The sequence below is a fragment of the Orycteropus afer genome, unplaced genomic scaffold (assembly GCF_000298275.1).
Source record: "Orycteropus afer afer isolate SDZICR_OR568_19922 unplaced genomic scaffold, OryAfe1.0 scaffold00432, whole genome shotgun sequence".
NCBI lineage: Eukaryota > Metazoa > Chordata > Mammalia > Tubulidentata > Orycteropodidae > Orycteropus > Orycteropus afer.
In genome coordinates, this window is record NW_006922019.1 from 1,950,309 (window position 1) to 1,963,103 (window position 12,795).

Sequence of the window (12,795 nt, forward strand, 5' to 3'; positions counted from 1 at the left end):
GTCCTATAAGTGTATTTGCATGATCTGTAAGAATTCCCAGGTGTATAGTAGAGCTGACAAGGGACAAGGTTGTAGTCACTTCTTGGTCACAGCCAGCTACCTAGAGGGACAGAGCAGTTGAACTGGTATGCTTGGGACCAGAGTCAGAGGGGACATCAAGCTCAATTGGCATAACATACTACACAAAACATTGTTCCACCTCCTACTTTGGCGAGTAGTGTCTGGGATCTTAAAAGTTTGCAAGCAGCCATCTAGATGCAACGATGGGTCTCTCCTCGTCTACAGCAAAGAAGAATGAAGAAAACCAATGATTCAAGGTAACAATCAGTTCTAGCGACTGGTACACCATGTGATCTGCAGCCTATACAACTATGAGACCAGAAGTACTAGATAGTGCCCTGCTACCACTGTCAATCACTCAGGGGGATCTATGTAGGAGATCCTGGACAAAGAGGGAGAACAATGTAGAACAAAACTCAAAATCAATTGGAAAATAAAACAAAAGGGGAACAGGTTTGCTGGTCTGATAGAGCCTGGTGCAACCACTGAGACTATAGCCCCTAGCTGCCCTCAGGTCTGGAATTGAACCCACACCTGTGGTGTCCAGCCAAACAAAAGGCAGGCATATGAGTTGAACATTTACCTGAGGTAGATACACTCCTTGGAGAGAATAATCATGGGAGAAAGAAGGCCTGTTTATGCACAGGGAGACAGCTCAGGGGGCAGGAGCGCGTGAAGGGATGGACACAGGAAAGAGGTAACTATCGGGAGGAAGTGGGAGGGGAGCTGTTGCATTGGAGTAAATTGTAGTCAATGTCATGAGACAAAGTGTATGTGAACTGCTGTATGGAAAATGAATTTTCTCTGTAAACTTTCACCCAAATCACAATAATAATAATAATAATAAAAAAACCAAAAGGGAGTGCATCAGAGTTGTATCCCTTCACCATACTCACTCAATCTGTATGCTGAGCAAATAATCTGAGAAGCTAGACTATATGAAGAAGAATGCACTATCTGGATTAGAGGAAGACTCATTAACAACCTGTGATATGCTGACAATACAACTTTGCTTGCTGAAAGTTAGGATGACTTGAAGCACTTACTGATAAGAGATTGAAGACTACAGTCTGCAGTATGGATTACATCTCAATCAAAAGAAAACAAAAAGCCTCACAACTAGACCAATACGCAGCATCATGATAAATGGAGAAAAGATTTGAAGTTGTCTAAGACTTCATATTACTTGGTTCTACAATCAACACCAATCAAAGCTGCAGGCAGGATATCAGACAACATATAGCACTGGGCAAATCGGCTACAAATGACTTCTTTCAAGTGCTGTAGAGCAAAGATATCTCCTTGAGGACTAAGGTACACCTGACACAAGCCATGGTATTTTCAATGCCTCATATGCACGTGAAAGCTGGACAATGAATAAGGAAGACCAAAGAAGAGTCAATGCTTTTGAGTTGTGGTGTTGGGGAAGAATGCTGAAAGTATCATGGACTGCTAAAAGAACTAACAAATCTCTCCTGGAAGAAGTGCAGCTGGAATGCTTCTTGGAAGCGAGAATGGCCACACTTTGTCTCATCTACTTTGGTAATTGTGGTAGTTCAGTTTGTGTGTCAACTTGGCTGGGCTTCATTGAGTGGCTGAGCAGCTATACGTAGTATTCCCCATGATGAGACTGGTAATCAACTCCATGGTGAAATCTACTGTGAGCAGCTGAGTAGCTGCCTTAGGGAATGTGGTCTGCTTCCTGTATATAAGCAGAAGCCTTGGGGAATGTTCTCTAGTCTATGGCATGCTTGGACCCTACATGTAACCATGTCATTATTCAGCAGCCTGCCATGCTCTGCTGACCTTGGGACTTACAATGGACTTAAATTAATGGCCTACCGTATGGTTTGGTAAAATTAGGACTGTGCCATTTTATTTGTCGACCTTGGACTTGTTAGCTCCAGCAGCCAGTAGCTGCCTAAGTGAAGAGATGCCTCTGGCTTCAGTGGGCCAGGAACAAGAGGCAGAGCTAAAGCCCAAGGAGCCTACAACTTTGAACTCAGACTTCTAGCCTCCTAAACTGTAAGAGAATAAACTCCTGTTTGTTAAGGTTATCCCATTTGTGGTACATTCTTGTCAGAGCAGCCCTAGGTAACCAGAACAGTCATGTTGTAAGAATGGTAATTCCCTGGAGAAGGATATCATGCTTGTTAAAGTGGAGGGTCAATGAAAAAGGGGAAGGCCCTTCTTCTGGTTACCTAGTGCCACTCTGACAAGAATATACCACAAATGGGATGGCTGTAACAAACAGGAGTTTATTCTTACAATTTGGAGGCTTTAAGTCCAAGTTCAAAGTGCCAGGCTCTAGGGCCTGGGTGAAAGCCCCTCAACCTTGGGATCCAGCTCTGCCTCCTGTTCCCGGCCCACTGGAGCTAGAGGCATTTCTTCACTCAGACAGCTGTTGGCTGCTGAAGCTGAGAAGCCCCAACGTTGACAAGTAAAAACACACAGCCCCGATGTTACCATTCCACATGGCAGGCCATTAACTTAAGTCCACTATAAGTCCCAAGGTCGGCAGAGCATAGCAGGCTGCTAAGCAATGACATGGCTACATGCAGGGTCCTAGCATGCCAAAGACTATAGCCCATTCTCAAAGTTTCTCCTTATATACAGGAAGCAGACCACATCCCAAAGGCAACTACTCAGCTGCTTGTGGTAGATCTCACCATGCAGTTGATTGCCACTTTCATCACAGGGAATAACTACCACCGACTGCCCAGCCACTCAACCAGGCCCAGCCAAATTGACACACAAACATAACTACCACAGCCCTCAATGAGATGAATCGACAAAATGGCTGCAACGATGGGCTCAGGTATAGCAAGGATCATGGAGCTGGCACAGGACTGGGCAGTGTTTCGTTCTGCTGTACGTGGGGTTGCTATCAGTTGAAAACAACTCGACAGCAGCTAACAACAACAATAATTCATGAGTCAAGTGCTCTCTGGGGCATTCACACACTTCATCTCATTTTGGCCTCCCTAACTGCCTAAGGCACTTGACTGCTAACCAGAAGGCTAGCGGTTCAAACCCACCAGCCACTCCTCGGAAGGAAGATGGGGGCAATCTACTTCCGTACTGATACTGCCTCGGAAACCCAAGGAGGGGTTGCTATGAGTCGGGTCTGACTCGACGGCACTTAACAACAACAACAACATCATCCTATCATCCCATGAGGAGCTCTGGTGGCATAGTGCCTAAGGCATTTGACTGCTAACCAGAAGGCTGGCGGTTCAAACCCACCAGCCACTTCTTGGAAGAAAGGTTGGGCAATCTACTTCTGTAGTGATGATGTTGTACTTCTGTAGTGATACTGCCTTGGAAATCCAAGGAGGGGTTGCTATTAGTTGGATCCAATTCGACAGCAGTGCATTTGGTTTGGGTTTATCATCCTATGGGAGACCCTGAGTGGCACAAATGTTAAGTGTTCAACTACTAACTGAAAAGTTGGCAGTTTGAACTTACCCAGAGGTGTTTCAGAAAAAGGCCTGGTGATCTGCTTCTAGAAGGTCATGGCCTTGAAAATCCTATGGAACAGTTCTACTCTGCACACGTGGGGTTACCATGAGTCAGAGTTTGACTTGACAATAACTGGTTTTTACCATCCTGTGACGGAGAACCTTCTCCTATTTTCTAGTTAAGGAAATTGAGGCTCAGATAACTGACATGGTACAGTGTAGTAAATTACATACTGTTGCTTTTCCAGCCATAAGTCTTTGTAAACTTCATGGTGGAATTTGCCATGAGCAAATTTGCCATGAGTAGCTCCTGATTGTTAAAGTTATCCACCTGGGGTATTTTTGTTGGGAGCAGCACAAAGTGATTTTCTGGGAAGTTTATTCTCTCTCAGGTGTATAGAATTCTGATGTTGGTATTGGTTAGTTTGCCCACTCTGCCAGGCTGAAAAGGAGCCCTCCTAGAGGCAGAGGAAATCTCTCACTGCCGGCTGAGAGATGCGAGAGACATGCATTGCTGAGAGATGTGAAAGATATGCACTACTGAGAGAGACACCGAGAGAGACACACTGCTGAGAGAGAGACACTGAGAGACATGCACTCCTGGGAGACTGAGAAACTGTCAGCTGAGAGACAGCAGGCTGAGAGAGACTAAGTGTGTTCCTGAACTTGAATTGCAGCCTGTTGTTTCCCTAATAATCCCCGTAATCTGTGAGTTCTGTGTGACCTCTACAGTGAATTATCAAACCCAGCAGAGACGTGGTGGGTGCTGTGGAAGAAACGGTTGGTGCCAGGGTTGGTGAAAGGGCTGGAGGGAGGCGGCATGTCTGGCATCATAGGAATAGGCTTTGGGCTACTGATGGTGATTTTGTTTTCCTCTTGTGGGGTTAGAGGAGGTCAGAATATGCAGCCTCCTTGCCCCTTTGGCACATGGCTTGCCCAAGATCCCACAACTACCAAGTGGCAAAGCCAGGGATCTGACTTGAGTTCTTTTTGGTTCCAAAGCCTGAGGGAATTAAGTATTGGTGAATAAAGTTAAAAAGCAAGGAAGAGGTCAAAAGAAAGGAGGGAAGAGACAGAGGGACTTTAACAAGAAAATACCCTCAAACAAAAACTCAACACCAAATGGCTACTATCAGGTTCTGGTTGGATTAAACCACCTTCAGTCAATTATGCCAGTTGGCTACAAAATAAATAGATCAGGAGAGAAGGAGGTCCCTTCCTTTCAGAGCCATGGCTGCCAGTGTTTACACCTAAGCTGAGTAAAAACGGCTTGGGTGCTAAGCCCATCCTCACCTCGAGAGGAAGTTAAAACCCAACACCCAGCAATGAACAGTCATCCTGAGCAGGCACAGTCTCAGACACAACTGGAACCTGCTGCTATAAGCTCACGCCAGCTTCCAGCAGGCCTGGCAATGTTTCTAGAGCTGGGAGTCTATGTAAATAAAACTAACTCCAAACTCCAGATCCACCCGGGATGGTGACAAGAGCCTTAATCAAATTTATTGCCAAAATGGAGAGTTTAGCAATTGCAAAACCCCTGTACACACAGTGGTCTTTGTTTCTGATAACAGCTTCAGGTGCCACCTCAGACCCACCTCTCATTATAGAACTAATATCAGCAAGGGGCAGAGAACTACACTGGAAATAAGCCAGCATTGTCCTTAGAAAAAATATTGCAGAATGGAGCTAATCCTCTCAATCTTTCCCCATTCACTCAATGCTACCAGAGTTTTTAGAGATTCTTTGTAACTTTCTTTTTTGGAAAGTAGATATGCCCCCATTTAATTGAAAGTGAAAGAGAAAGATAAAACCAACATAAGGCATTTCTTAAGTGCCCAGAACTGTACAAGTACTTATTAAAAGCAAATTAATCTATACATGAATTCTAGGAGTTTATGATATCGTTATTCCCATTTTACAGTTAGGGAACGTGAAGTTCAGAGAGCTCTTGCCAAAGCAAGAGCTGCCTCAAGTCCCTCTGTAAACTAAGGTGAGGGATGAATGGATAATGTGAAATTAAGAGGCCCAACTGGGATTCTAATCAGATCATATGATCACAAAGCCTCAGGCTGCCTTCCATGTGGGACCTCCCAAACAGGACAACCTCATCAGATGAGTAAAACTCATGGGGCACAAGTAGTATTCTTCAGCTGATAAAAGTTATGCTCAAGTGCCCTTGTGGCAAGCCATGCTCTCTGAAGTGCTCTTCAACTCTGAAATTATCTACAATTCATCTCCTAGGAAAAAGGAAATCCTCTCTTTTTTGGGGCTTTACCTAAGAAATCCAGCTATTGCCAGATCTTATACACAGACCCTCCTTCTGTTCAGAGTCCTCCCCATTGGAACTAGATTCCATCACATCCAAATAGCTTGGGATACACCTACCACCTTCAATGACTCTAAAAGCAAGTGGCATTAAATACCAGGGACCTTGTGCTGACTATTTAACCTTTCTGAACTTCAGTAATTATGCCTGGCAGAGTCACTGTTTGGAATTATCTACTGAAAGGACAGTTGACTAGATGGAGGGGAGGAAGACTAGATCACACACCATAACTTCTGATATGATAAAAAGTTGACTCTAGGACTGCCATTTTCTCTGCCATTTTTAGCGCCATCAACCTTAGGGGTATAGAACCAGAGAGGAAAGGACTCTTTTTCCTGACCTACGTATCAGGAAATAAGCTGTTATTGCTTATTTTCTTAACCTCTCTACTCAGCAGTTAGTCAATGTCCTTAGGAGCACACTGAGAAAAGCATTTCTGATCACAATAAATAGATTTTATTAAAAGCTAAAGGCCTGAGGATTGTGGGGCACTGCCAACATGGACAGGGCCTGGCTGCAGAACCCAGTTCTTAGAATCTGTCTTACTTACAGATTTCCCAGGCCAGGTCCCTCCCAGAATTCTTCTCTAGTTCTGGCTTTGTTCTACTATTCTGAAAGTAACTAACAGAAAGAACGCAAAGGCCAGAAAGAACCACACGGTTGCTAAGTCCAAAGCCCTAGGAAGGCCAGAGTCTTTACTCAACAGTACTTCAGAACCAAGAGTACATCCACCCAAAGATGAGCAAAAAAAGAAAAGAAAAAGTAAAGCACTGGGTCCACAAATGGAATGAAAGCAAGACTGTTTTATCAGTGACCTTGGTGTTTAGACAAATGATGTATTGTCACCTTGTCTTTATCATTCTCTGAGGGATGTTCAGCAGGTCACAGCCCACTAATTCCTGCTACATTCAAGACCTCTCACCAGTGTGCAAACAGCTTCCTGAGCTGTGCCTCCACCTAAAAACCAGAGATGCAGCCTGGCCTCACAGAACTCAGCCCCCACCCTGCAATCAGGAAAAGATAACTTTGCTAAGACTTGCAGTGAAAAAGTACTATCTACCAAAGAGTATATTCTATGTGATTTCACTTACAGAACCTTCAAAATAAGACAAAAGTCTCCCATGGTATTGATAGTCAAGAGACGCTTGTGTCTGTATAAAAAGCAGTCCATTATCATTGGGGGAGGCATGAGAGGGGCTTCAGGAATCCTTGATAATATTTTCTTTGATCTGTGTGCTGGGTACATGAGTGTGCTCATCATGTGGAAATCCATCAACTTGTCCACATGATGATTGTGTATCTCTATGTATTTCATATATTGATGAAATGATTATTTTTTTTAAATCATTCTCTTTATAGACAGAAAGTAACCAAACCAAATCTGTTGCCGTGGAGTTGATTCCAACTCATAGTGACCCTATGAGACAGAGTAGAACTGCCCCATAGGGTTTCTAAGGCTATAATCTTTATAGAAAGAGACTGCTGTATCTTTCTCCCACAGAGTAGCTGGTGGGTTCGAACTGCTGACCTTTCGGTTAGCAGCCGAGCACGTACCCACCGTGCCACCAGAAAGTAGATTGTACTTATTGCTGCCTGCTTGCAGAATCCACTCCATGTACAAATAGGCCAGGAGATTTAAAAAAAAAAACAAAAAACAGTAAGCCTATTTTCTCACCTTAAATGGTTTTTCATGGTTTTCAAACTCAGTAAGAGACTGATTTTACTTTTTTTTCAGGCCAAATGTCAAGGCTTAACCAAGCCTTTTTCTGCACTTGGCTGGTCTCTAGATGGGCCTTCTGCCTGTGGTCCAAGAGACAGATCAACGAGTAATCCTCAGCCTCCCAGGGATCACATGAAGGAAAGCACAGGCTCAGTTAGGCAACATTCTCCAAATCACACAAGGAGTCGCCAGTGGGGGCTTTGCATTTCTCAGTCCAAGGACTATCACTTTTCTAAGACATCTCATTCCACAGGGGCCAATTAATAAACACTCTCCTTCGGGAAACTGAGACAAATGAGCCCACAGAACTTCACTGGCCTTTCTTTGTATACAAAGCACACAAAGAAGTGGACCAAGTTCCTCTCCACCAGGAAGTCATTTGTCTCAGAGAGCCAGGAAGAGGAGGAGGGAAGTGCTGAGCTTGCAACACGGCACTGCAACACAGCACAGTGTTTCTGTGGAAATGATGTTCCCCTAATCAAAACACAGTTGCATAAATGGACTCACTCCACTTAAAAAAAAAAAAAAAAGTTTAAAAGGCTATAAATGGTGGCCACACAATCCCGATTAATTTTTAAAGCTCTTTGCACACTTTCATTTTTAGAGTGTAGCTAAAAATAAAGGCTTGAAACTTGAAATAATGTAAGCAAGTATTCACACACACACTGGGGCCTTTCCCATATATGGCTGCATTATTCTTCAGTGAGTCTTCAGCCAGATGAAGAGATGGCCAAAAACGAAAATAATCCTTCAGACATTTGAAAACGAGAAAGGAGTAGAAGAGTGGTGAATGACAAACAACTGGGAGGCTCAATGAGGATAAAGAACACAGAGAGGGATTAGTTGCCATAGTACTTGAAAAACACGGGCACATGCATTTTGACACTGGACACCTTTCATAAAGGGACTGATTTGCCCTCTGGCCTCAGCACAGAGAAAACTACAGCTGCGGTGATTTAACATAAAGGACTTAAAGAAGAAAATCAGTGCAGGGGCATGACTGAAAATTTAATTAAGGCCTTTCTCAGGCACAAATCTGTAATGGAGATGAGGGCACATCTCAAGGTCAGAAAGAAGGGAAGGATCATGTGAAAAAGAAGAGCCCAGGGATTCAAATGAGATCTCAAACCAAACCAAACTCACTGCCATCAAGTCAGATCCTACTCATAGAGACCCCTCCTTGGGTTTCCGAGGCAGTATCACTATGGAAGTAGATTGCCTAACATTCCTTCCTTCCTTCCTTCTGAGGAGTGGTTGGTGGGTTTGCAACCGCAAGCCTTCTGATTAGCAGTCAAGTTCCTTAGGCACTACTCACCAGAGCTCTCTCGAATAAGATACAAAGCATAAATAGCAGAGGTCAGCTCTGGAGGCCACTTTCATTAGGATAAATGGTTCAAGATGGGTCCTACTTAAAACCTTTCTCTAAAGATTAACACATTCATGTTGTACCAATGCCACTTTGTGAAAGGCAGAGTGGAAAAGCTACATTTGCATATTGTTTTATGGTACACAAAGCTGTATCACAGACATACTCCTGGACACAAGGTAAATAAAGCACTTGCTTTTACTACTATTGGGGGAGCTCTGGTAGCATAGTGGCTAAGACACTTGCCTGCTAACCAGACGGCTGGCGGTTCAAACCCACCAGCCACTCCTCGGAAGGAAGGTTGGGCAATCCTACTTCCGTAGTGATACTGCCTCGGAAACCCAAGGAGGGGTCGCTATGAGTCGGGTTTGACTCGACGGCACATAACAACAACAACAACACTATTGGAGTCCCCTGGTAGCACAAATGGTTAAGTGCTTGACTACTAACCAAAAAGGTTGGTGGTTCAGACTCACCAAAGGTGCACTGGAAGAAAGGCCTGGTTCTGAAAGGTGAGCCTTGGAAACCCTGTGGAGAGTAGTTCTGTTCTGCACACATTGGTCACCATGAGTCAGAAGTGACTTGATGGCAACTGGTGTGGTTTTTTCATTTTTATTAATATGGAAACTGAAGCTCAGGAGGGGCTAAGTCATTTAACACAAGGTCTACTTAGTGCGAGAGGGCTATAATAGAGATTCCAAGCTAAGCCCTTTCCATATATCATCTGTAATCGCTATAACTATGGGAGCTCTGGTAGCATAGTGCCTAAGGCACTTGACTGCTAACCAAAAGACTGGCAGTTCAAACCGACCAGCCATTCCTTGGAAGGAAGGTTGGGCAATCTACTTCCGTAGTGATATTGCCTTGGAAATCCAAGGAGGGGTCATTATGAGTCAAGTCTGACTCCACAGCACATAACAACAATAACAAAGTTATTATTGTCTCCACTTTATATATAAGAAAACAAAGGCTCAGAAAAGTTAAGCAACATGGCCACAGAAGGTCATCCCAGTAACTGCAGGGCTAGGGTTTAAATCATTGTCTGCTGATTACAAATAATTCTCTCCTTCCATGTGAAAGACCAAACCAAACCAAACCAAACAAACCTGCTGCTGTAGAGTTGATTCTAACTCACATCAACCCTACCTGGGTTCAATTCACAGCCAATGCACCTCATCTCATGCACAGTCACCAACACCTGTCTGTCAGTGGAAGCTTGCATGTTGCTATGATGTTGAACAGATTCAATGCAGTTTCCAGACTAAGACAAGGAATAAAAGCCTGGTGATCTATTTCTGAAAAGCTGCCAATGACACTCTATGAATACCAATAGTCTGATCCTACGGAAGGAAGATGGGGCAATCTACTTCCGTAGTGATACTGCCTTGGAAACCCAAGGAGGGGTCGCTATGAGTCGGGTCCGACTCGACGGCACATAACAACAACAACAAATTATACATGGGGTCATCATGAGTTGGGGACAGTCCTTTGGCAGGTAACAACAAAGTCAACATGTGAAACAATCAAAGGCTCTAGATAATGCTGCTTGTTTATGATTTCTTCTTCCACCATCTCTCAGAATGGGGAATCTTCCAGGTGGTCATAAATCTCTCCTACTAGAAAACAGAGGGAAAATGGAGGATAAAGAGGGCGGATCTGAGGTGGGCTGAGCTGATGGGATGGTAAAAGTGACCCCAAATACCTTCCCCTGCACAGTGGGATCAGGTCCAGAATTGTGATTTCATTTCCAAATCACTAACCTGGTGGGGCACAAGCCCAAGAGAGGTTGGAGGCTCATTCATGCGGTCATCACTGCTGCTGGCAATGGCATAGCCCCTGAGAAAAGGAAACAATTAGAGTTGTTCATTTAATAAAAACTTACACTTAGAACATGTGAGGATGATCTGGAGGAGGTCCATGTAAAACTTATAAGGACAACCACAATGCCCCTAAGCTAGTGGAACAATTATTTCCCTGGGAGACAAGGCAGGAAGAATAAAAAACAAACAAAAACCATGGGTTTTTGAGTCAAAAAGACCAGTGTTTGTGACCACATGCAAGTTGCTTAACTTTTCTGTGCTTCAGGTCCATCATCCATAAAACATCTAAGAACAAACAAACAATATTTCTTATTTTAATAAAACAAAAATAAGGTTGTCGTAAGGGACAGATTAGGAATACACTGATAAATCACCAAGTACGGTATTTGGCACATGATAAGTTAACAAAAAAAACCTGAACTCATTGCCATTGAGTCAATGCTGACTCACAGCAACCCCCTTTGGGTTTCTGAGGCTGTAAATCTTTACGGAAGGAGATCACTTCATTTCCCTTCCAAGGAGCTGCGGGTGGGTTTGAACCACTGACCTTCTGATTAGCAGCCAGATGCCTTATCCACTAGGCCACCAGAGCTCCTCACATGGTAAGTTAAACCAAACAAAAAAACAAAAACATGGTAAGTTAGTAAACATTAATTCTTTTTCTCTGAGATAGTCTTGTAAAATACCATAGCACAATTTTGCATTGATATGTAGAAAGTGAAATTATTCTAATCTTAATTTCTTGAGCTGATATGACTGCCACCAAAATGGAGGAAGGAGAAAGAAAAGTGAGGCATAACTTGAGTAGGAGAACTCACTCACTCCTTCCTGAACAATGGTGTGAAGTTTACTTAAGTTACAGAGGAGATACCACCCAGAGCGTGGCTTTAACCAGGACTTTGAACCAGTTCTTCCCAGTTCAGGGACAATGAAGTGAAACCAGACCATACTTGAACTTATAAAATGTGGATGAACCAGAATGATAGCTGGAAAAGTATACATCCTACAGAAACTTAGTCTCCTTCTTGGAAAACAAGGGCAGCATGTGCACGGCATAGCAACCAAATCTCTTGATTGGCAGAATCAGAAACAACGATGCTGTGCTCAAAGATGGCGGCCAACCAAACTTCTTTGAATGCTGTCATTCTTCACAGTCCTGGCAATAATCTAATCTCTTGCATTAGGCTCCTGAAAGGGCTCACTACACCTCTTCCAAGTCTCTCATTCCAGGTCTTTGATCTGTAATTTTTCCCATTCCAGTTACTTTTTTGCTTCACCAAAATTTTAAAAATTTGTGTCTGTTCCAAGTTTGCTGCGCCGGCCATGACTGAACTGGTTGGGGCCAATTCAAAGCTCTGGTTTTAACTTATGACCAGGACAAATGTGGCAAATAGAGGGCACAGTGTTGAGGAATCAAGTTCAGCTTTCAAGATTTCATCCCAAATACTTCTTATCAGGAGGTCGCAATAAACTTAAATGGCAGAGAAAGCTAAGGGAGATGCCAAAGAGTAAGACAAAAAATGCTGCTTATTTTCATTTAATTCCAGAATGTCAACATCAGCTACATATGCTACCAAAAGGTATGCAGGTTTGCTTTTCAACTGCTTAGAAAAGCTTTGAGTAATACAATAAATGGAATATTGATGTTAATTTGCATATAGGCCTTCTGAGAATTGGAAAAAATAAATCCTACAAAAATCTGATGCTCTCCTGCCTCTATTAAAAATAACACAGCATAGTGATTACACTATGGAGCCAAACTGGCCATGCTAACTAAATCCCTGGCCACTCCACTACTTAATAGCTCCGTGAGTCTCAGCAGCTTACTTATCCCTTCTCTCTCTCCAAATCATCAAAAAAGGAACTAATCATAAGTTCTTTGCTAATAGGTTTGCTCAGCAGATTAAATGAGTTAATATCTGTAAAGTCCTTAGAACAGTATCTACCATCATGTAAGCACTACGTAAATGTTTTTTTAAAAAAATAGATCATAGTGTATTTGTCATATAAAGAAACCAAAATACAAAGGTCAGCACAAAAAA

The 12,795-nt window shown here is 43.2% G+C and overlaps 1 protein-coding gene across 1 annotated transcript in view; it reads right to left on the reverse strand.

The window, feature by feature from the left end:
- The window catches only part of ATG7 (autophagy related 7), a 345,292-nt gene that overhangs the window by 233,182 nt on the left and 99,315 nt on the right, over window positions 1-12,795 (reverse strand). The window contains exon 15 of the mRNA XM_042782730.1: window positions 10,694-10,769. Within this exon, the coding sequence (XP_042638664.1) occupies window positions 10,694-10,769 (76 nt within the window). The remainder of the gene's footprint in view (window positions 1-10,693; window positions 10,770-12,795) is intronic.